We start from the raw sequence: 26,027 nt of genomic DNA on the forward strand, positions 1-26,027 counted from the left end.
TAAAGGGGGGGGGGATGTCACCCCCCCATAGGCTTCAATGGCTCATCCGTTGTCTGTGCTTCCTCCTCTCCCCTGCAGCAGTGCTGGTTGGTGCAGGAGAGCCAGATCACATGGCCACACTGGAGCAGCCAAAATATTGGTCACTATATTTCACTTTTCTTATACAGGTTAGTTAGCATAGGTGTTAGGAGAAAGGAGGGGACAGTTTTAAGGCTAGTTATGTGTAGAATTATCCCAGAATTCCACTTTAGGGGTCCATTCAAATGTGTGACTATTATTGCCGCCCTCTTTGAAAAGCGATCCACCATAGTTGTCAGGAGGTGAGAAGGCAATATGTTTTGGCCCTTGCCTCGTACTGCCGTACAATGTACAGACCTGACAGCGGGGGGCTTCACACACAATCCGGTGGCTTCAGCCACTGGGATTGTGTGTAAATCTGACAAGCAGGCTCCTGCCTGCCAGGGGGAAGCATTCAGGCTGCTGCACTGCCGCCCAATTGCTTCCACACGCCCCCAGTAATGGTGCCAGTGTAGCACAGGGAAGACATCCAGGGTCTCATTATAGAGAAACTGTCACCAAACTGTCAACCTTTATAGTAAAAATAAATAAAGGGTACTAAATAGTAAAAAAATCAAAGTTACACTCAAGCACATAAAATCGCCCCACAAAAAATTTGAGACCCCCACATATACGCACATATGAACATAAATGCATGCGTCAGGGGAGCCAACGCATGAAAAAGTTGATTGTGATACACATGTTGCATATCGCCGTGCACGCCGGAGTGAGAGTAATATTTCTACTACCAGACCTCCTCTGTAATGCTAAACTGATGACCTATAGGGGCTTTTAAAGTGTTGCCTATGGAAAACATAGGGTACTGAAGTTTGACACCATTTCACAGTCGCACGCAAATTTAAGTTTTGACTTGTTAAGCATCTATTTAATCAGTGCAACCTCATATTTTACATTTTTGCCAAAATATTGAGTAATTTATTGCGTTTGTGTGCCCTAAAATTCAACTCTATTTAATACTGAAATTACCTTTGCAGTAATTTTGTGTGACATAAAAAATTGGAACTACCATTCTCTAGGGTGTCTGCTTTCAGAAAATATATAATCTTTTTGGAGTTATATGTAATCTTCAAGCCTAAAATTATTTTTTAAGCACGTGTGCAAAAAAATAAAAATGTCTGTGGCAGCGAAAGCGTTAACCCTGCCTGTGTTAGCCTTCAAAATGCCAACCCACTGCACATCAACCTTGTGCATTGTACCTGAATGGGCACTGTCTACTGAATGCAATGCCATTTTTAATTTTTGCCATGGTGCAAAGCGCCAAGGCAAGTCTAAAGCTCTGAGTGGCTGCATTTCTGTGTTTAGATGGGAGATTGGGGCAGGTAAAACTATGGCTCAACTGCCTGTTTTTGCCACCCCTGGACACCTGTGTAAAGAAGTTCTAACAGTCCAATACCCTGTGTCTTTTCAGCAATAAAAATAAATATGTGCCTAAAGTGACCATTTTCTGGTCTAAAAAGTACATAAGGAAAAATAATGCTGAAATGCCAACACTCTGTGGTGCCTGCAGGCAATAGTCTGAACAAAGTTGAGGTAACATTTCAACTCTCACAATTCTATTTCCTACCCCAAACCATTCGATTGTCAAATGGTAGAGACTTTACTTCCCGCTGAGGCTTTGGTATCTGACTGCTGAATGAAGGGGTCTGGGTCTAGGATCCAAGGGGTTCCACAGAGGTTGATTTTGAACACAATCACAGGTATGAGCACTTTAGCTGTATTGTTACCTTATGCATGATTTAGTTCAGGACATATTCAGTTTGAAGTCCTAATCGCCTTCTTCTTAAAGCAAACTTGTCAAACAAAATACTTTGTTTTGTTTTTTTAATGAAGGCTACCATACCTAGCTAAAATTCTGCATGCTACACCTGTGGAACACCTGTTCGGTATTACAGCAAGTAAAGTTACTGCTTGGAATTTGTATGCAGCTTCTAAGCCAGATGGCAGCTTCCAATAGAAAGTGAATACAAGTGATTAGGGCTGTGCTATTTCCATTGCGCTAGGTACTGTGGACTGCTGTATCGGGGGTTGTGACAGGTTCACTTTAAGACCACGTATGGATTCATAGAATACACGTTTTTAAATGGCAAGGTCCTCTGAAAAAAACAGATGACCATCTGCCTTTTTGAGAGCTGTACTGGAGCATCCTACCTATTGCACTTTCTAGTTGTCTGCAGGTAGAGTTGTATGCAAAGAATGTTAGATCAGAGAAGACATCCCTGGCATGTTTGTATTCATACATTCTCCCTAAAATGGCTTCTAAATGGCTGGCAGGAAACATCAGGGATGCTTGCACATCCTAAAGGATGCCAGTGACGCCTTATTGCATATAATACCAGCAAATTCTGCAGCTTGCCATATCCTCTTAGCATGCTTTCTTTGTACTTGCTTCTAAATACTGGTCTAGAAGTATTTGCTCTATAGAAATCATTATGTTTAGAGCCGTTGGCATTGAATCAATCAGGCATAATTAGCAGCATAGCAGATAACGTTTATTTTTTCTCTTATCGTTTAACACAAAATGGCACCGTGTTGATTTATAGTATATGCTCTGGGTTCATGAAGATGCAGAAAGGATTGTGCTTCTTTGCTATGCAGATCTTCTGAAGTGAGCTAGTGTGGGCACCACTGTGGTCTGAGACTCACTCTAATATGTTCTTCCTCTGTTTATGCAGGAAAATCTCCAACAATAGATGTTGCTGGCCTTGTGGCTGGGCTGGTAGCAGGAGTAATAATTCTTATAATGATCGGAGTTCTTATTATGTACTGTGTAAGGTACAGGGCCAAAGAAAGGACAAGACAAGGGAGGTAAGTGCTGATGTTATACATGTGAGTCATGACATGAACAATGGAAAACAAAACCAAGCATCCTACAGTCTGGTGTTGGTTTGACTTTGCATGCCACCCACAAACAATATAAATACCTCTTAAGTATATCTAGCTGCCTAGAGACTGCTGGTCTTGTCTCTGAAAACACCCAAGAATATAGAGCCACCAATCCACATTATTGTCCAAAATGAGGTTTTCCACTTTCTTGCAGAGATTGTAATACCTCTTTTATAAAGTTAGGGCTTTTGCTCTTAAAGCTTCTTGAAAACATGTTTAGTGTGGACCCACTGCTAAAATCAAAAGGTCCGCCTTTCTTGATATGATTGAGGATCACCCCTCTAAGCTCCACCATGTTGCCTGCAGCCTAGGCAAAGATCACATGGTCTCTAACAAATAAATATATTGTACTGCTTTGTCATTGGACACCGCAGAGAGCCTATTTTGAATTACACAGACATTATAGGGTTGATTTACTAAAACTGGAGAGTACAAAATCTGGTGCAGATGTGCATGGTAGCCAATCGGCTTCTAATTTCAGCTTATTCAAATAAAGGAGAAGTATAGCCAACCCCAGCTCTTCTAAAGAATGCTGTCGTGTGGAGGGGTTCCATGAGATTTTACTCATTGTTCTTTCTCTGACATCATGGGACACAGAGCCACAGTAATAACTGATGGGTTATGTAGGTACCATTAGGTATTGGACACTGGTCACACCCTAATCAGGAAGTTCAACCCCCTATATAATCCGTCCCCTTCCAGGGATACCTCAGTTTTTACGCCAGTGTCTTAGGTGTTGGACGTGTAAAGATGTCCTGTGCTGAAGCTCCAAAGGGAATATCCTGATATCCTATACTGGGGCAAGCCAGGCGAACTGGATCCATTCAAAGTGTCTTTTATGGGCGAATTGGATGGTACCCGGGCCTCGAGGGTTTACCTGTAACTCTTCTCTTTTTAGAGAGCTGGACCCCGCAGATCAGAAAATGGCTTTAAATCTCCTAATTTCTGGCTGGGTGCTTTACAGGGCCAGAACTATGGATCCCCCTATTCGTAGGGGGCCCCTGTCTCTGACGGTTTTTTCAAACGGAGCCCACTGTGAGAGGTGAAGATTGGGTCTGTGTATGCAGAATCCTGCGGCTGGATAAGGTAAGAGGAGATTCCACAGAATTTTTGAATTCTAGTGGGTTTTCTCCTTTAAGGTAAATGCATGCTATGCCTATTGTGACCACCGGGGGCTGCAAAGAGCACATACCTTCTCATGCTGATTTCTGTCTCAGTGTTCCACGCTGCACAGGCTCCTCCAACCGGCTCCAGGTAGGATGGATGGGGGGGTTTTCTCATCTGGGATTTTCCCCCTAGGCTATGGGGAGGCTACAGGTGTGCTGTAAGGCGGTTTTACACCGCACCGTCACTGCCGCCGCCAGGCCGCCATTGCAATACAGGCCCCATCTCTGCCGGCCTCCTCCTCCTTCCTCCACCCCCAGCCTTCCTCCATGCTGATCCCGGAAGGGGCAGCTCGCGCGGGAAGCGCTCATTTTTCGAAAGCGAGGGGGGGGGGCGGCGGGGCGTCAGCACAGCGTCAGCGTGCTCAGACGCCCACAGTGCCAGAAAGCATGCTATTTAAAGCACACTTTTACAGGTGCTCTGAGCCTTGGAGGGACACAGAGCTGACAGTCTCCTAGGCTGCATTTACTTAGGTAACACCAGACTGGGCATTTAGTAGCAGGGCTTTGCCGGACTACATCGCTCAGCAGTCAGTGTTCATTTTTGGCTGGATACCTCACACCTTTGTTGCTTTGCACTATGGGTAGAAGAGGTTCAGGTAACCCCAGAACCAGAGACACTAGGGGATCTCGGTCAGGTTCTGGGGACCCCCTATCTGCTACACCCTCCCCCCCGAGGGGCCGGGGATGGCTGGCCAGGGAGAGCCATTGGGGTCAGGGGCTTTACCTGCTTCTGGCACTTCAGCCCCTGTATACATTACACAAGCGTTTTTTTCCTCAACCATTACTGAGTTAGAGCAAAGATTAATGGCCGTGATTACATCTTCACTCAGTGGAAGAAAACGTACCAGGCCGTCCTCTGTTTCCCAAGACCCTCAGGTAGAGGAGCTCAGGGATAAAGGAGATTAATCCCTTTCAGAGGATCAGGAGGGGACAGATGATTCCTCTTCGGAGGAATCAGGTGGAGAGGGGCCCTCAGTGACTTCCCAGGAGGAGAAAGTCTTAGTGCAAATCCTTACTGGATTGGTCCGCTCCACATTTAAGTTGCCCGTACCTGAATCTGTTAAGGAGTCCTCTTCTTCTTTGGGGTCGCTGAAACCTCCTCAAACAGCGCATGCTTTTCCTGTTCATAATTTACTTGAAAAGCTCCTTTATTCTGAGTGGGATCACCCAGATAAGCGTTTTCTTCCGCCGAAAAAGTTTTCTACACTTTATCCTATGGAAGAGAAATTTATTAAGATGTGGGGAATGCCGGCCATTGATGCGGCCATTTCCTCTATAAATAATAAAAGAAGAGAAAACAGCAAAGGCGCCTCTTAGTAGAACAGTATATTTAATGACACAATTCTATTAAAAGCACTCGCATGTAAAGACTTGTTAGTCCGGCATGGGAAGTCTCAGTAAAAGCCATACAGGATTGCATCCTCTGATGTAGAACAGCCTTATTCCTCTCCTACTGCCGGTTAGTGTGTACGACGTTAGCTTCCGGGATTCGATCAGAATCCAAAACGAGGCTTGTACATCCGCCGGGCAATCGAATGGAGGGCTAGAACGCAAATCCAAAGGTATGTGCTGTACTGTCGTTAAGCGACGCGTTTCAGAGCATGCTCATTGAAGCGCGCTCCTTTTTCAAGCTAGGGAAGATACATTTGGTTGCAGCCTATTTAAGTGCTCTCCTAGCACCGCCGCCTAATGGATACAATTATTATTACAGGGGAAATAAGAGGGATGTAAGGTTACAAAGGCAAATGTGATAGTATGCATATATAAATTAATAGCGTGTAACTAGCCTTATGTATATACTTGTTTTTGATATATCGGGTAATTATGTGTATGTTATTATAATTTATATGTATCTTAAAACATGAATAAAATCACATCTGACTGAATATACATTATTCAAGCTAAAAAACTTTTTATATATATTATTATGCATATTAACACGGGTGTTTATAAATATAATTAATGGGTATGAACCTATTTGATTTTTGTTTAAAGGAAAGGAAGAACCTATATAGAAAATATGATAATAATATTTCTATATGTAAACACGTATATGTGAGTATAGTGTGTGGCAACACTGGGAACAGGGGAAGTTTAAAGATAAAAAATAATAAATAAAAATTGAAATTTAAAAATTAATTAAAAATAACCTATATATTCACATGGAAGTGACTCATAAATACTGATATCAGGGAATGGTTTTACAGTAATGTAACTAGAATATATAGATAATATTCTTAATAGATAATATTCTTATCAGATATGGTTGAAATCGAGGCGACTCACACAAGGCCAATATTGTTATAAAATGGTTGATATATACAAGTTTTACACATGGCTTTTTTACACTGAAACATGCCCTTGAGGGGAATCATATGAGCCTGTGCTGGTGTAATTTCCTTTATGGGTTTTAGCTTACTAGGCGCAATTTTATTTTTGATATTGGGAGCTTTCCTGTATGTAATTTTTGGATAATTGGGTAAAACTGGTTTGAGATGTGGGTCCTCAAGAAGGATTGGCCAATACTTCCTGAAGATTGCCTCCATTTGAGAGAATTTGGTGTGAAACCTAGTACAGTAATAAAACGCCCAGATTGGTTGAAGTTCTCTTCATTTTTGTGTTGGGCTACAGGTGTAGATTGTGAATGTTTGTTTTTGTGCTTGGTCTACTAATGACTCTGGATACCCTTTTTATCTTTGAGTTTTTTTCTAAGTAGCTGGCTTTGTTCCATGTAATCAGATGTTTTGGTACAGTTCCTCCGTAATCGACAGAGCTGCCCCTTGGGGATATTATCTTTCCATTTTTTTGTAATGACAGCTCTTGTAATGTAGTAGGGAGTTTCCTGCTGTCGGTTTAAAGAAATTCCTGGCATGTATCTCATTGTCAACATGAAAAAGGTCAAGATCTAAAAAGGCGAGTTTCTCTTTGTCATTACATGGGTAAAGCTCAGACCATGTGGGTTGTTGTTACAGTGGTATCCGAACTTTTCGACAGCATCAACTGGACCATCCCAAATGATGATAATATCGTCTGTAAAACGACCATAAAAAATGAGATGCCTGAGAAATGGATTATTTTGCCAGATGTGTTCCCATAATCCCATATGATTCCCCTCAAGGGCATGTTTCAGTGTAAAAAAGCCATGTGTAAAACTTGTGGTTTTGTCAAGCATGGAAAAAAACATTTTTCCACAAAAGGAAAAACTTACATGCTAGATAATTTCTACAACTGTGGCTCAGATTTTGTGGTTTATGGTCTTAATTGTCCATGTAACCTCATTTATGTGGGGCACACCATACGCCCATTGAGGCAAAGATTTGGTGAGCACAGAAGAAAAATAGAAGGAGGGAGGGACAAACACGGTGTCCCCCACCATTTCTGTGAACACCATGCAAAATCCACTGAAGGTCTCGAGGTATGGGTCATTGAACAAATACCTAAAAATCTCCCCGCAGCTGAAAGATTCTATAGATTATGTGAAAGAGAAACTTTCTGGATTTATTCTTTGGACGCCCTAAACCCTGGTGGAATTAATGAAGAATTAGAAATATCCACCATTTTATAACAATATTGGCCTTGTGTGTGTCCCCTCGATTTCAACCATATCTAATAAGAATATTATCTATTAAGAATATTATCTATATATTCTAGTTACATTACTGTAAACCCATTCCCTGATATCAGTATTTGAGTCACTTCCATGTGAATATATAGGTTATTTTTAATTAATTTTTAAATTTAAATTTTTATTTATTATTTTTTATCTTTAAACTTCCCCTGTTCCCAGTGTTGCCACACACTATACTCACATATACGTGTTTACATATAGAAATATTATTATCATATTTTCTATATAGGTTCTTCCTTTCCTTTAAACAAAAATCAAATAGGTTCATACCCATTAATTATATACACCCGTATTAATATGCATAATAATATATATAAAAAGTTTTTTTAGCTTGAATAATGTATATTCAGTCAGATGTGATTTTATTCATGTTTTAAGATACATATAAATTATAATAACATACACATAATTACCCGATATATCAAAAACAAGTATATACATAAGGCTAGTTACACGCTATTAATTTATATATGCATACTATCGCATTTGCCTTTGTAACCTTACATCCCTCTTATTTCCCCTGTAATAATAATTGTATTCATTAGGCGGCGGTGCTAGGAGAGCACTTAAATAGGCTGCAACCAAATGTATCTTCCCTAGCTTGAAAAAGGAGCGCGCTTCAATGAGCATGCTCTGAAACGCGTCGCTTAATGACAGTACAGCACATACCTTTTGGATTTGCGTTCCAGCCCTCCATTCGATTGCCCGGCGGATGTACAAGCCTCGTTTTGGATTATGATCGAATCCCGGAAGCTAACGTCGTACACACTAACCGGCAGTAGGAGAGGAATAAGGCTGTTCTACATCAGAGGATGCAATCCTGTATGGCTTTTACTGAGACTTCCCATGCCGGACTAACAAGTTTTTACATGTGAGTGCTTTTAATGGAATTGTGTCATTAAATATACTGTTTTACTAAGAGGCGCCTTTACTGTTTTCTCTTCTTTTGCATATTTGGAGTAACTTCACCTCCCCTCATAAGGCTGCCCTACCTATAGACTGTACGCATCTCATGAAGAGCTTCTGATTGCTCAAAAGGACATTTTGTTGATGTGCATTGAGATATACTGTGAATATTGAAACCTGCGCTGCTTTTTATTGTTCTTTTGTTCTATAAGTAATAGCCTGTCCTGTATGCAACTCTCAGATGCTCAGGGATCCTGTGGATAGAAAGATGGAATCCTTATTGAAGGATGTTTTTTTCCTTAGCAGGATCAGTGGCCCAACCTGCTATAGCAGTGATTGGAGTCTGTCAATACTTAGGAGACCATGTTAAGCAGGTCATCAAAGTGCTACCTGAACAGCAGGCCCAGGGGTTCGCTAACCTTCCAGCGGCCTTATGTTATGTTGTTGATGCCATCAGAGATTCTATCATGCAAACCTCTCGTCTTTCACTTGGGTTGGTACATATGCGTAGAATCTTATGGTTGAAAAATTGGTCAGCCGAAGCACCATGTAAGAAGCTCCTGGCTGGGTTTCCTTTTCGTGGTGCAAGGTTGTTTGGAGAAGACTTAGATAACTATATCAAGAGAATCTCTTGTGGGAAAAGCACTCTCTTACCTGTTAAGAAGAGTAAGCGTCCCTCTTTCAAACGGACTCTTTCCCCAGCGCCAGGGGCATCAGCCTCCAGGCAGTCACGACGGCCTCCTCCGTCTGGGGCAAGAAACAAGAGTCAACCCCAGGGACAAAAGAAGTCCTGGGGGAAGAAGTCTACTAGACAAGACATTAAGACCTCTTCATGAAGGGGCGCCCCTGCTCGTTCGAGTGGGGGGAAGACTGCTGCAGTTCTCAAAGCCCTGGCAGGAGGACTTCCAGGACAGATGGGTAATCTCCACGGTAACCTTAGGATACAAGCTGGAGTTCCAAGAATTTCCCCCTCCTCGTTTCCTCAGATCAAGTGTTCCCAGAGAAGAAGCAGTCGCTCCTTCTAACGTTAGAGCGACTTTTGTCGCAAGAGGTCATTATGGTGGTTCCCACAAAGGATCAAGGATTGGGCATCTATTTCAACCTCTTTAGGGTCCAAAAAACAAATGGGGATCTCAGACCCATTCTGGATTTAAGAGATCTGAATCGATTCCTAAGGATTCAGTCCTTCCGCATGGAATCAATTCGGACAGTAGTCTCCATCCTGCAGGGAGGAGAATTTTTGGCATCGATGGACATCATAGATGCATATCTACATGTGCCCATTTTTCCTGCTCATCAGAAGTTTCTGCGCTTCGAGGTAGGAGGGCGCCATTTCCTGTTTGTGGCTCTACTCTTCGGGATAGCCATTGCGCCTCGAGTGTTCACAAAAATTTTGGCTCCTCCTCTGGCCAGATTAAGGGCTCAGGGTATAACTGTCATAGCATACCTAGACGACCTGCTCTTGATAGACCTGTCAGTAGCCTCCTTGGACGGAAACTTGAGGACCACGGTCAAGTATCTGGAACGTCTAGGTTGGATTCTCAACCTAGAAAAATCTTTCCTAAAACCAGTAAGAAGACTGGAGTATTTGGGTCTGATCATAGATGCAAGCCAGGAGAAAATATTCCTTCCTCAGGCAAAGATCACTGCTTTAAGGGAGCTGATTCTGACAGTCAGGACCAAGAAGGGTCCTTCTGTCCGTCTTTGTATGAGACTGCTAGGGAAGATGGTGTCTTCATTCGAAGCAGTTCCCTATGCTCAGTTCCATTCAAGACTACTGCAACACAGTATTCTGTCGACCTGGAACAAGAAGGTTCAGGCATTAGACTTTCCGATGCACCTGTCGCAGGCGGTGCGTCATAGCCTCAATTGGTGGCTCATACCCAAAAACCTGCAGAAGGGGAAATCATTTCTACCGGTTACCTGGACGGTGGTAACAACAGATGCCAGTCTGTCAGGTTGGGGACCAGTTCTGGAACAGTCTGCGATCCAGGGGCTATGGTCCAAGACCGAGAGGACCTTACCCATCAACATTCTGGAGATCCGGGCGGTATACCTAGCCCTAAAAGCCTGGACTATCAGGCTACAGGGTTGCCCGGTCAGGATCCAGTCCGACAATGCCACAGCAGTGGCTTATGTCAATCATCAGGGAGGCACCCGGAGCCGAGCCGCTCAAAGGGAGGTGAACCAGATCTTAGTCTGGGCAGAGATGCATGTGCCATGCATATCGGCGGTTTTCATTCCAGGGATAGAGAACTGGCAGGCGGACTATCTAAGTCGCCAGCAGTTACTCCCAGGGGAATGGTCTCTGTATCCCGACGTCTTTTGGGCCATATGCCAAAGATGGGGGGTCCCAGATGTAGATCTCTTTGCATCCCGATTCAACAAAAAGATAGACAGATTTGTGGCAAGGACAAGGGATCCTCTTGCAGACGGGACGGATGCGTTGGTGATTCCGTGGCATCGGTTCTCACTGATTTATGCATTCCCGCCTATTCTGCTTCTGCTACAACTCCTTCGCAGGATCAGGCAGGAAAGAAAGTCAGTACTTCTGGTGGCCCCTGCTTGGCCCAGAAGGACTTGGTATGCGGAAATAGTAAGGATGACGGTGGGTTCCCCGTGGACCCTACCGGTACGCCCAGACCTGTTATCTCAAGGTCCAGTGTTCCATCCTGCCTTACATATGCTAAATTTGACAGTTTGGCTATTGAGACCCACGTTCTGAAAAGTCATGGGCTTTCAGGTCCTGTCATATCTACCTTGATCAATGCAAGGAAGCCAGCTTCCAGAATGATTTATCATAGAGTCTGGAAAGCTCATGAATCCAGGGGTTGGCATCCCAGAAAATATGTGATAGGTAGAATTCTTGATTTTCTACAATTAGGTTTAGAGATGAAGCTGGCCTTGAGTACCATCAAGGGCCAGGTCTCGGCCTTATCAGTATTGTTTCAACGGCCACTTGCTTCGCATTCTTTGGTCCGAAACTTTATGCAGGGGGTGATGCATCCTAATCCTCCGGTTAAGGCGCCCCTAAACCCCTGGGTCTTGAACTTGGTTCTGTCAGTGTTACAGAAACAGCCTTTTGAACCAATACGTCAGATTCCTTTGGTCTTGCTGACAAGGAAACTAATTTTTCTGGTAGCCATTTCTTCTGCTAGAAGAGTATCAGAATTTGCAGCTCCTTCCTGTAAAGAGCCTTATTTGATTGTACACAAGGATAGAGTGGTATTGCGCCCTCATCCTAGTTTTTTACCGAAGGTGGTTTCAGATTTTCATCTAAACCGAGACATTGTTCTTCCTTCCTTTTTTCCAGATCCCTGTTCTCCGGAAGAGAGGTCACTACGTTCTTTGGATGTAGTAAGAGCAGTCAAGACCTATCTGGAAGCAACTGCTCAGATTTGCAAAACAGATGTTTTGTTTGTACTGCCAGAAGGTCCCAATAGAGGACAGGCAGCGTCAAAAGCTACCATTTCCAAATGGATTAGACAATTGATTATTCAGGCTTACGGTTTGAAACAGAAGATTCCTCCGTTTCAGATCAAGGCATATTCCACAAGGGCTATTAGTGCTTCTTGGGCAGTGCATCACCAGGCCTCTATGGCTCAGATCTGCAAGGCCGCAACCTGGTCTTCAGTCCATACATTCACCAGATTTTATCAGGTGGATGTGAGAAGGCATGAGGATATCGCCTTTGGGCGTAGTGTGCTGCGGACAGCGGTACAGGGTCCTCAGGTCTGATTGCACCCTACTTGGTTGTGATCCCCCCCCCCCCCCCATTTCTTTGGGACATCCCATCAGTTATTACTGTGGCTCTGTGTCCCGTGATGTCCGAGAAAGAAAATAGGATTTTTTTATAACAGCTTACCTGTAAAATCGTTTTCTTTCGATGGACATCACGGGGGACAGAGAGGTCCCGCCCCTCTTCTAAAACACTTATATTGCTTTGCTACAAAACTGAGGTATCCCTGGAAGGGGAGGGATTATATAGGGGGTTGAACTTCCTGATTAGGGTGTAACCAGTGTCCAATACCTAATGGTACCTACATAACCCATCAGTTATTACTGTGGCTCTGTGTCCCGTGATGTCCATCGAAAAAAAATGATTTTACAGGTAAGCTGTTATAAAAAAAATCCTATTTTTCTGGACCTGCCCAGTCGCCGTTGGGTTCTGGAAGGAGGCAATAGCTCTCATTCATTTGGTCAGTGCCATAATATGTCTGCAACCCTCTGTCTTAGAGCTGCACGATTCTTGCTAAAATGAGAATCACAATTTTTTTGCTTGGAATAAAAAGATCACGATTCTTGCGGCGTAAAATCTTTCACATTGTACAAAAAAAATTGGGCTAACTTTACTGGTTAGGTTTTTTTTTTTAATTCATTAAAGGGTAATTTTTTCCCAAAAAATGCATTTGAACGACTGCTGCGCAAATACAGTGTGACATAAATAATTGCAACAACCACCATTTTATATATATTTTAATATATTATAATATATTGTTTGGGGGTTCTAAGTAATTTTCTAGCAAATAATTATTTTAACTTGAAACCAACAAATGTCAGAAAAAGGTTTAGTGTTTAAGTGGTTAAACTTCCCTCATTTTCACACCAAAGTGTATTCCTTTGAGTTTAAGGACAACTTGTTACAATGTTTATACTCAAGTTTCACCGCTGAAGAATGTTGTGATTCTTGCCCGTTTTTTTTTTTTTTTTTTCTTTCTTTCTTTTGATGGTTGTCGGCTTTAGCAGAGCAGAGAGAATTCTCTACATAGAAAGAATCGGGAAATACTTTTTTCAAGAGCGCAACAGGGAAAAAATCGCGATAACGATTAATCGTGCAGCTCTACTCCTTCTATATGTATATTGGGGCTGATTGAACACTTACCAGTAATTCCTGTGGTGGGATGTACTTTGGTTGGTTTGCTTCTGCTTTATGCCAGAAAGACCATTACTCTTCGCTGGAGAAAGTCCATTCCCCCCACCCTTCACTTTCTGGAAACCGCTGGTAAACAGCCTGTCTCTTTATAAAGATACATATGCCAACATGGGTTGTCCCAAAAAAATGACAAGGTCTGGTCTAAGTGGTTAGCTGAGCCATCAACGGCTTCTGATATGCCCTCTGTTTTGATGTGACCTCCATCGCCTTCATTCCCTTGGTAACAATTACTCTCATGCCATGCTCTTCATTGCCAATCAATTTGGATGTGTGGGTTAACGCTTGTAATACCTAATGACCTAAGGGAGCTATGCCTCTTTTCTTATTAACGTGACTCTCATAATCTCTTGCTGTTTGCATTTTTGTTGTATTTTGTAATATGTTCCCTCTGTGAGGGTCACCTTGCTACTTACTTGTTCGTATGTATGTTTGCTACCTGTCTGTGGTGTCAAAACTAATAAAAATATATAAAAATAAAAAAAGTGTAGCCAAAGCTATTCTTGGTATACTTCTCCTAGGGATCACAGAAGTGCAGTTCGTTCTGCACTCCTGTGACCCGTTTTGACATGACATGACATCACGGAGCCAGTCCAAGCTCAGGAAAGATCCAGACTTTACAGTCAGGATCTACCCAAAAGCCTGGATTGGCAGATGGCTCAGCCTCTCAGCGAGCTGCTGGGAGACTGAGCCTGCCAATCCTGTCGCTCCAGTGAGTGCTGGTGGGGCAGAGCAGACAGCCGGTGACTGTCACCAGTTCTCTGCTCAGTGAAGACTGAGAACTGAGCAATCAGTGGTCTTTGATCGCTCCTAGAAGCGGCAGGGGACAGATACAGCATCGGACCGATGCTGCATCCACCTAGGTGAGTATAAATGTTTAATTTTAAATCCATACTTCAAAAAAATATGGAATCTGATAGATTTCTATTCAGAGCTGCACCAGATTTTTCACTCATTCAATTTTAGTAAATCAACCCGTATATATGAGATTAGAGAGAAGCAGAGTCTCCTTTTGTTAGACAAAAATATGGCAGCCTCATGCACATGAGTTTTTTTTTTTTTTTTTTTTTTAACCCGTATCGATAAAATTATTTTCAGTGAATCTATGTTTCCTATGTAATCTAATAAAACATTTTAAACTATACTATTGCTAATTCATTTCAAGATCATGGGGCTTTAGGATGTGTATAGTAATGGTCTTTTGGGGCTTAATCCCACCATGTGAAGAAAAAAGAAAAAAAAACCTGCAACAGAATACAAGTTTTGCAGAGTTTCTTTTGCCCTATATATTTCAGTTTTTTTCTAAATGTATCCAATGGTGTGCATAGGTGGTCAAACAATGAACATACAGTATTAAATTGAAAAAAAAGCAAATACACACTGTAAGGGTTGTGGTTTAATGTCCTCAGGGCTGGCCCAAGACATTGTGCTGCCTAGGTCCAAGAATGAAATGCAACCCCCCCCCCAAAAAAAAAAATAAAAAATCATGCCCACCAAAAGGCCCAGACACCCATTATTTTATATCATGATAACTACAACTAAAATTACATTTATCAGGCAGTCAGATTTACGTGCAAACAGCACTTTGTCTATATACAAAATGATGACATACCATTATGCTCAATTCCAATGGGCAGGTTAGGGTAGTCTATGGACAGGCTAGAGTAGTCTAGGGGCAGGCGGAGTGGCCAGGGAGCAGTTGTCACTCCTCATGACACACAAAACTGCTGGAAAAAAAATATCGGTCGTCAATTTCCTGGATAAATAGAAGAGAAGGAGAAGTGGCTGTGGTTCGATTTGCTGCCCCTCTCAAAGTGCTACCAGGGACCCATAGTAGGGCCGGCCCTGGATGTCCTCCTTGGCACGGATCTACAAGCGTCTTAGCAAATAATGCCCTGGGTCACCCGGCAATGATTCATTGCTGTTTATATACTCGGGCCATTAAGTAATTTGCACATTTCACCCATCTTCTGTGGCTGTTAGGAGGGAAACTTGCTCTATCCAATAGACTTAAAATTATGCTGCACAATGGGGGTTCCTTTGAAGTTAGGGTGGCTTCAAACATGCTAGGGACAAACCCTAGATCTATACTCCAAACAAAAACGTTAACGAAAAAAAAATGGGCAGAGTCGATGGACTACTGTCTATTTCTGCCGTCACTTTTCTATGTCTCAAGCAGAAACCTTACAGGGGACACATTACTGCTCCCTGAGAGGTTAAAGACGTAAATCCACGTGTCAAAACTGAACACAAATAAATCAATTTGTAAAATGGATAACATGTCAAACGAGTTCATATTTTGTGTAGCCAATCTAATAATCAAGGAAATCCTGCCAGACCAATGTGTTGAGCTTGATCAGGACACCTTTCCACCACAGCCTCCTGATATAGGATGATCAGTAAGGTCTTCTCTCTTCTAACTCAGAAGAATCAGTGTTAAGTTGGCTATGCACATGAAATATCTGATTTTACAATCTCCTTTTGAATTTACAAAAATTATGTAATATGAGAGCTAACCTCAAACAGCCTTTTCAGTTTGTATCTAGTTATGGCCCTTGCACTATGTAATTGTTGTTAGATCTTTCGAAGATTGTACGATCAAATTGCAAAGTATATTTTACCTTTAAAAAAAAAAATGTAATGTATATGGCCTGCTTTAAATGTGCTCCCACCCCTCTATTCTATTTCCCATGTGAAAGGAAGATGTGTATACTTACCTATTCTGAGAGCGATCCGGTCTGGTCACTTGATCAGCTGTCGGCGGCTGCTGCAGTGTAGAATGAGGGACCACCGACAACCGATGCCTCATAGTAAGTCTAAGGGTGACATCAGTGCCCAGGCTCCGCAGCTGTTGTCAGCGTTCTCTTCATTGAAGCTGGCCACTGCGGAGATCATGTGACCAGACTGGATCACCTTTAGGATAGGTAAGTCTTTCTTTCACAGGGTAGATACAATAGGATTCAGAAGAGGGGGGGTGGGGGCAGGTATAAGCTTAGTTAGGCTGGACTTCCACTTTAAGCTCACCATTCAAGTAGGAAGGTACAATCTCTGTACAATTGCCTTTAGATTAACTAGAACTATGTAAAATGAGAACCTACCTAGATTATTCAGTCAGGCTGGCCCCTTCCCCCAGGCCTCTCTTTGCTGTGACATAGGTACTTTATTAACTGAATTTAAAAATACTTTTTCATTAAACGCATACCAGATATACACAGTGTTCTTTGTATCTCCCTGTTATAAGGGTGGACTGATCCTTTACAATTAAACAAAATGTTAAGTTTACTGAGTTTAAGTCTTGTTTTCTCTTTTTATCTTTGTATCAGACCCCCAGTAAACCTTACTAGCAATATACCCCTTGCTGAATCATTTCCGTTGACACCTCCACCTTTACCTGAACCTACTGCCCCAGGACTCCCGTCATATGAAGAGGCTTTAGAAGCATCGGGCACTTATGATGCACCTCCTCCACCATATTAGAGGTAATTACACCTAAAATCCTAATTACAGTAATACTCCAGTAACTGAATGGGTTGTCACCCAACAAAGGTTGTGTCCAATCTTCTTTGGTCAAATAAGTGTATGGGCAGCAAGCCCCCAACTTTCTATAATGACGGTCATCAAGACCATTGTTGATATAGTAGGACTGAAACAGAAGGTCCCCTGACTCTATTACCATGTGTACCTAATTCTTGTGTTTTTTTTTCCCACACAGTATAGATGTTTAGCACACGTGCCAAAGGTCTGCATTGTTTAGGGTTGGTCACTCATTGTAGATGGCCATATCTGTTACAAACCAGCCTGCTTGATGATGCTATGAACGTGGATTTTTGGGAGGCCTGATTTATCTCTAGATGGGCACACTTAAAGCTAGCCATACATTAGCCTCAATACATGCTAAACATACATTTTTAATATTATTTGGCAAGAAATTGCCAAATATAGACAGTACAAAATTAAAATTATCCACTTTTACCAAAAGCTGCATCGCTCTAATGGACAATGCTTTTTTCAACATATGATAGTCCACATATCCTAATACAATATGGTTATCCACTTGCCATATTAAAAACAGCTAAATGTAAATATAGAAACATGTCACATATGGCAATACAGGTAGTTATGATTTATATCAAGGGTCACTAAACATTGTAAACAAAGGGCCAGTTTACTGTTCTTCAGACTTTAGGGGGGCTGGTCTGTGGCCAGCAGCAATAGAACATTTTCCTGGAATCAGTGGGAGTAAATCATGCCCAGTCTTTTGTATTGGGGTGAGGAATATCACCCCATTGTTGGTGTCAGTGGGAAGAAATGGTGCCCATGGTTGTCAGTGGCAGGAATTATGCCCCGTTTTTGCAGTTGGAGGGAAGAATATTTTCTCATCAGTGGGATGAATAGTGCCCCAAGGGCCGAATAAAGGCAAGCAAGTGGCCGCAGTTTGGGGACCCCTGATCTAGATGCAGTAAAACACATGTATTTTGGTTTTACTGCCTGAAAATGCAATTAAAATAGAAATTCTGTCCTTTTCCTATGTTGCGCGTTCACGTCTATGTCGTGCATCTTAGTCCATTTTTAAAATCAATTTTTGTGCTTTTATGCACATGAAACAGGTACATTGAAATGATTGTTAAATGCAACAAGTGCATGTATCATGTAGTTTTGTATATTTTATACATCTACACTAGGGATGCACCAATACCATTTTTTTTTTTACAATGAGTACTAGTACCGATACTAAAGTTTTAATTGTTCATAAAATAGATGTGAACAAAAGGAAAAAAAGCAGGTAAATAATAATTAAATGGAGGAGAATAGGGAGTTAATTAAGGCTGATTAGAGTAAATTAAGGGTTTATAAGAGGTTAAACAGAGGAACATTTGTTCATGCCTTTGATCTGCAGATGAAGAAACAGAAATATACAAAAAGAAACCATGTTTCTTTTTATTTTGGTGTTTCAAGGCTGAGCAATGTTGTTAATAAACATTGCCGGCTGTTTTTTTTTTTTTTTTTTTTTTTTTTGACAGCTCCAATTACCGGACTTCTTTAACACCAGGGAGACCCACTGACAGCTCAAAGAACCTAGCATGAAAGTATCGGCTTCAGATATCGGTGCATTTACATGAGTACTGATACTTGTGCAAATACTCGGTATCGATACCGATACTAGTATCGGTGCAATCTACACAATGGAAAATCCTGTTTCTGAAGGTTTACCGCTCACTTTGTATAATGAATGAAAAAAAAATAAAATTGTGTTCATAAAAATGTTCAGAAACCTGTGCATAAAATTTACAAAAATGTAGCTTGCATAAAAAGTGCATAACTGCCAAAGTATAAGGACCATTTCACATTTACATGCATATACAAGAAAGTACATTTTTTTCTTTTAAAGTTATTTTCATTTAAGACTTTTAACAAGAATAACAAAGCGGTATATAGAGTAACAGAGTACAAAATTGATTGGTTTATAACAAGGTATGAGTGGCGGTCCCAGGCTTCCAGAGTTTCAAAAGAAAAGTGAAGTACACTTTACGATTACAAAAGGTATCTTTTCTGTTGGAATGTTTCTGTTATGGAACAAAAAGTAAGCGTAGGTCAACTATTCCCATTCCCGCATTCCATCTCCAGGTCTTCCAGAATTTTTAATTTTTTTCTTATTTTTGATCAGACATTATGCAATGTGAGGTAAAACATTCAGAATGGTAATTTTCTATTCAGTAGGTGTGTAAAATGGACAAACCTTGCTAATTTTTTTTGCATTTACCAAAAACAGATCCTCGCCTGTCCCAGGATCCTAGCGCTTTGCTCACCCAAGCCCTTTGTTCCACTGGTCTTCAGTCCCCAGCTTGCGGTTTCACAGCCGGCTGCTCACTGCATATGCGTGAGCTGCACCTTGCGCATTGTGAATGGTCCAGCAGTCTTCTGGGCCTCGATGTGTCCCAGAAGACTATGGACAGTGAGTGGGGAAGGTGAACTTCCACTCTGATTGCCTAGGCTATCCAAGCAGAAATGGGAGTGGGTACCTGTCAACTCCTGGGATGTAGGCCGGAAATCGGGAAGCAACTGATGAAATGTCAAAAAAAAAAAGTGAATATAACACACTTTTCTATCTATTTGATAATGCTAGGAGCATGAGATTTAAAAATAGTTATGTTGATCGAGAGTTGGGTACATAAATGCTCACACTGTGCAACTTGCCCTATCTTTTAAAGACACAGCATGGTACCACAGCGAGTCCTAACTACATATGTAAGAATATGATTTCTACTTTATATTGTGTTTCATTGCAGATATAGTTCAAGCAGGCACTATTGGATATAACAGCCTGCTGGGTCTGAGCCTTTTTTTTTTTTGTTTGTGTTTTTTTTTTTTTTTTTTTCCTCTCGGGGTAATCAACAGGCATTTTCAAGGCTAGTTGGTATGTTGAATACCAATGTATGTTCACTTTTTTTTTTTTTTTTTTTTTTAAATGTGCACTCTACAGGACAGTGCTGGAGGGGGTGGGAGGAACTGAGCAGGGCTGTTGCAGATAGAGCAATGTGCTATCAACCTGAAGAGCTAGGCATGGCTATTAACTGATAGGGCTATCAACAGTGCCAGTATCTAAGCAACTAAAGCCTAGTACACACTAATAGGTTTTTTCTTTTTTTTTCGTTCAACCCAGCTGGCTGAACAAAAAAAATACTGACAGCTTAGGTCGGAGCCGCTGTACTAACAAGCCGATGAACGGCAATCTCACCTGCTGTTCTATTTTGTTTTAACAGGAGGAAGGGCGTCCCCCCCCCCCTCCCCCCCGATCGGCAGACCTTTTTTCGGTCTTCCTTCTTCGACAGAATTGTCCAAGCGGCCGGTTTCTGTTGGACCAGTTGTAGTACACATGGGCTTTTTATGAACCAGCTGATGCTGACATTCGGCCCGTGTGTACTAGGCTTAAAGCAGCATCAAGGGTGACCATGCTATAATGATTTTAGTGCTGTCACACCATCAAAGAAAGTTCCTGTCCGATGGTTTTACTGGCAGTGTTTAGAAAATATTATTTACAGGGGTACTTAGAAAAACAGAGAGCCCAGTCTTGGTGTGGCAAGCAATGTCACGTACAGTATGTCATAGTTTGTCTATAGTTCTGCTTAAAATGAATGTCCTATTTTAATGTAACCTACAATTGGAACAGAATAGGGTTGATTTACGAAGGGCAAGCAGGCTGTTTACTTGCAAGAGAATTTTCCCTTAGCTTAGTGAATGAGGTGAAACTCTGCTGACTTCCATCATTCAATCATGTCCAAGAAAAAATACTGCTTTTTGTTCTTTGTTTTTTTTTTTTTTTTTTTTTTTTCTCCTTGGCCATGATTGGATGTTCTTTGCAAAGGAAAAATTCCTTTATGTATGTACATATGCTGACTGTTTTATTTCCATTGTATTTAGAGGTTCCACCAGATCGAATCAGCCCAGCTGAAGATAAAAGTTAGCAATTGACTCGCGCGGCAGGGAAACTCATGTACTGTGGACCAATTTTTTTTTTTTTTCGTTTTAATTATGCTACTGAAAGAAACAGTTACCAAAGAGATGACCACTGAACCAGGTTCGAGACTTTATTAATGTTTACGCTCTGCTAGAAGAAGCAGCTTTATCCAATCCCCAGGATGCAGTCTCAGTAACCGAATTTGTAACTTAATATGAGCCATCACGCTCATTATCCATCACACAGGCACACCAAGATTCCAATGCTGTCGAAGGCTTACATTAATGTAAATCTTTCCCCAACTTAAAATACGCTGCTGTATGTGTGAAAATGAATTTCAGGGATCACAAAAATTCCTCCAGAAGGTTGAGAATACCCTACAAAGATGATATTTTCCAGGTGGAATCTGAAGTCTAAGCAGCCGGTTACTGGGCCGAAGATTGAGTTTAGTTCAAGCTGCGTTAAATATTTCAGAAGTAATTGCCTCTATCCTGTAACATCCAGCCGTTCTCCAAATTCCAAAGTAAATTCCTCTAAATCTGTGATGGACGTGACTTCAGAGATTATTCCGCACATCCAAAAGCTTTCAGATTCCCTGCCTGAAGGCCTTAATGTGTACATCCAGAGCAATGTATTTCAGGGCACGTCAAGCTGACAAGGTTTAACGCAGCTGTCAATATAAAGCCTGGGATTTGCAGCATTCTAAATGACTTTTAATGACACGGGGAGAAGGGTGTACTGTGAATTTTTAGTGCTGAACAAGGCCAGAACCAACAAGATGGCTGTTGTGTGTATTTGAATTTTTTTTTATATTTAAAACAACAGCCATACCTACAGCCAAGAACAGCATAAAAGAGAAAATTATATTGTTTAAAGGTGTAATTTTGTATTTTGTGTGTGTTTTTAGTAATAAAAAATGTTTTTTGACTATAATCTGTATACACATTCTTTCTCTGTTCAGGGAAACTAGAAGATGCTGGAAGAGCATCATTTTAAGGGGACTGGTCATAATAGAATTACAAAAGTCACTGCTGTTTTTTATTTATATATTTGTTCAAGATTGGGGGCCTGTCATCCATTCTTCACTACCTACTGAGTCGTTGTGTGTACAGGTCAGGCAATGTCTTTGTTTTGGGTCAATGAATGGCTGGATAGTGAAGTGAGTATGACAGTCCTGAAGGTTTAATGCTAAAATCCAGACTAAACAAATGTTATCTAAATATTATATTTGTGTGTGTTCCTTCTTAGCGTCCTTTTGTGTACTTCTTCCAGATCTTTGCAGTAATTCAGCATAAAACAACTCCTGCAATTTGCTTTTGTGTCGGAACTTCCTGTAATAAAGACCAGTCACTGCTGCTTTCTCTCCTCATGCCAAGTGACTGGTCTTGCACCCACCCTTTTTTTTTTTTTTTTGGCCAACAGCCTGTTGTGGGCGTACCACATAGCCAGTGCATAGCTTTGCTCTTTGTGCAGGCTATGTGCAGCACATAGATGATGTGATATTAATATGTGGCAAGTTCTTGAATTTAAAAAAAAAAAAAAATTTGGTGCACAGAAATATGGGAATTCTATTGTGAAGTTTTTTTGTGTCCGGAGTTCAGCTTTAAACCGAAATCAGTTCTCATATTTTGTTTGATCATAGCCTGTTTAACTAAAGAAATTATAGAAGCCTATTTTGTAGACCGAATGAGTGGCAGGACTGTAGGAAGTGACCAGGGGCATATGCATTAAAGCCCACAGGTTGTGGGGGGGGGGGCTACAGGTTGGGGGGGGGGCCTACAGGTTGTAGGGGGGGTGCCTGAACTTTAGCCTGAAACAAAAGCTGCATTGTTCTACATGGGGAGGGGTCTGGCGATATCTGCTGGTACAAGACTCTTATTGACTTCATTTTTATTTATTTTTTTAAGGGGGGATCTAAGCAATCCATTCCATCAACGAATAGTTCCTTAGTCTATGTTCTATGTAGAGATCTTTGGGAATGAAATTATTTTTTTAGGGGGGGGGGGATCTAAGCAATCCATTCCATCGACAAATATTTCCTTAGTCTATGTTCTATGTAGAGATCTTTGAAATGGATTCAAAAGTAGCAATACTGTGGAAAAACTGGAATTGTAAATCTCCTGGCTGTCAGAATGCATAATTATTTCAGGGTTTGTCTTTGCCACAGTACTATATGTGGCACATGAATCAAGAAGTGGCTTTCCATCTGAACCTTCACTGACAGCTGCTTTGGTTTGTGACAAAATCCCTTTAAGGAAGGAGCGTTATTTTAATGGGCTAAACCCTATGCTTACCTTCCCAGCCCTACTATACCATCTGAATCTTGATGGATTCACTAATCAAATCTATGGTGAGTCTATTGGCCATTAGGAACAGAGGTGGAATCGAAGAAAAGAAAATTGCTGGAGGAAGTTTAGACCACTGTATCTAAAGAGTATGGGCTTAAAATTAAGCATCATTTTACACTGCCTGTTTTCACCATCCCTCCAAAATATGATAGTATCGGGTAGAGGGCCATTTTAATTATTTAATCATTGGTTTAGCCCACAACATAGCTGTTTTCGTTGCCTATACCTATATGTGATTGTAAAGCCCCCCCCATCCATGGTGAAATGTAGAATAAAAAGCATCAAACCACTGCAGGTTGCCTATGGGTAATGTTTACATCTTTTCTTTATTAAACAGTCATTATTGTGCCAATGTATGGGATGATGGAGATCGAGTGGCCATGTTTCATAGTTTTTATGTATATTGGAAACACATTTCATTTAATTGATGCCTTAATTAAATTTGTATTTTTAAATAAAGATTATTTGCTAAGAATTTGTCATAATATGTAGTGGTTTTTTAAAGACTACCACCAGACACCAATTGAAATCAATCAGTGCAATGCTAGCACAAGCCAGAATACTTGATTACTCAATGTAGCTAAATCTCCCCTTGGAATTTTAGCTAAATTTTCCCTTGGAATTCATTGCGACCAGACTTGGTATGATTTTTTTTTTTTTTTTTACATGTTTCTGGGCAGTACTAAAGGTATATGATTTTGTGTGGTCCAAATTCCCTTTCTGTTATCTATTTAGGATGGTATTTGTATTTTCACAGGATGAAATTCAAGGTTATTCAGACATTCAGATGGATTAGGCAAATAAGGCAGTCTGATGAAGAAGATGAATGCCAGGAGAGTTTTAGCCCTGCCAGGAGATGGGATTGAAGTGTGAGAGTAATGTTAAAGTTGGAGGATGGGTCATATTGTGGGCCGCTATTATTCACACACGGTTTTTAATGCTAAAAGCTATGCACCAATAGCTACCAGTGATGGGTTTTCGATGCAGTGTACCAACGTAGCAGATAAATAGGAGAGAAAAGTACAAATGGAAAACCCACAATCCATAGACTTGTATGTTTGCTTTACAGAGGGATTATATAATGCTATATGTCTTGTATTGTATATATGCTGTGCTCTAGATATGGGGCAGAGAACATTTATGGGAGTTGTGTGCTTTATAATTGGTAACAGTCAGAGGCGGACAATCAGTGCCTCTGCCTACAAAGATCTCTTATAGAGGTACTTTGCCAAAGTTAGGAAGGAAGTGGAAGTAAGGGCCTGTATTGACTGACTTTTGTTTGCACACAAATCTATAGAAATGCAAAACCCACTTTAAGCAAGTCAAATGCAGGTCAGAAGAAGGTCAGCTGCAGGTCAAATGCACATGTGCCTGTTCTTGGGAGGTATTTGTGGTGGTCAAGTGGGTATTTCAATGGCAGCTGCAAAGGGGATGAACAGATGTTAATGTAATCGGTCTCAAACAATTGATCACCCCACAACCCCCCCCCTCATTTTTTGGACATATTTTTTTGCATGTTTTCTTTGGGACTTCCGTCATATGGCGCTGCGGCGAGGTACGTCACTTCGACGTTTGCATCCGACTCGCCCCCCCCCGCAGCCTTCTGGGATGTGTGTGTGTCCCAAAAGACGACAGGACCATTCATAAAGCGCCACGCAACTAGTGCATGCATAGTAGGAAACTGGCTGTGAAGCTTCACTGCCGGCTTCCCTTACTATGCCGGTGCCTGCACCCGAAGCCGATGGACGGATCGGCTTGGGGTGCCGACATTGCAGGCTCCCTGTACAGGTAAGTGTCCTTCTATTAAAAGCAGCTACAGTATTTGTAACTGCTGACTTTTAATTTTGTTTTTTCCCCAGGCTGGGACTGCTTTAAGGTCCACTTTAAAGTGACCGATTATCACAGCTACATTACCTGTGGCCCACGTCTTAAAACCCTGCTGCTTTGTTGCTCCCAGGCCTTATCAGGTATTCCACATTCCTGGATGTGTGGAATATCTGCTTCCCCACCCACACTAGTTCACACATCACATAAGAGCTTCAGAAGAAACTACAGCATGCAGTGGGGGTAACAAGTATTTGACCCATCCTACCAGTTGAATATTGCAACAGCTAGAAGACAGCGATGCTGTGCCATGTCAATATACAGCCTGACAGAAAGGTAAGTCTATTGCATCTTTAGCAGCTTTGTTCTTGGATAAAGCGAAACCTGTGCTGACAGGTTCACCTGCTGGCAGTTTCTTCTGCAGATTTGGAGATTTAAAATGGAGCTTGAGCCAAAACATTTTTTTCTCCAGCTTTGGTTAAAGTGGGGAAGGGTTAGATCTCCTGCTAGATTCTAACTCCAGCTTAGGTCACCATTTTGGAGATTTCCTCCTAACTTTTTGCCCTATTGTCACTGGGATAGAATGTAAACAAGTATACAATTTACAGCAGCAACAGTCATTCTCTCAATGTAGACACCTGTTCTGTTGAACCCAAGATATGATGTGCATTCATTTTGAGGAGTTTCCTCTCAATCCTTGTTCCATTTTAAATTAAAGCCCCTGAAAACCACTGGATGAAAGGCCTAAAAAGTATTTAAAAGTACTGATGTGTTCAAAGATCAAAAAAATGTTCAAAGATCAAAAAAT

General features: G+C 41.4%; 1 protein-coding gene across 1 annotated transcript in view; it reads left to right on the forward strand.

The window, feature by feature from the left end:
- PRRG2 (proline rich and Gla domain 2) overlaps positions 1–21,980 on the forward strand; it is an 89,558-nt gene extending 67,578 nt beyond the window's left edge. The window contains exons 5-7 of the mRNA XM_073602167.1: positions 2,751–2,883; positions 16,915–17,070; positions 21,011–21,980. Of these exons, the coding sequence (XP_073458268.1) occupies positions 2,751–2,883; positions 16,915–17,068 (287 nt within the window). The 3' untranslated portion in view covers positions 17,069–17,070; positions 21,011–21,980. The remainder of the gene's footprint in view (positions 1–2,750; positions 2,884–16,914; positions 17,071–21,010) is intronic.
- The last annotated feature ends 4,047 nt before the right edge of the window (positions 21,981–26,027 follow it).

The sequence above is a fragment of the Aquarana catesbeiana genome, linkage group LG10 (assembly GCF_042186555.1).
Source record: "Aquarana catesbeiana isolate 2022-GZ linkage group LG10, ASM4218655v1, whole genome shotgun sequence".
Lineage (NCBI taxonomy): Eukaryota > Metazoa > Chordata > Amphibia > Anura > Ranidae > Aquarana > Aquarana catesbeiana.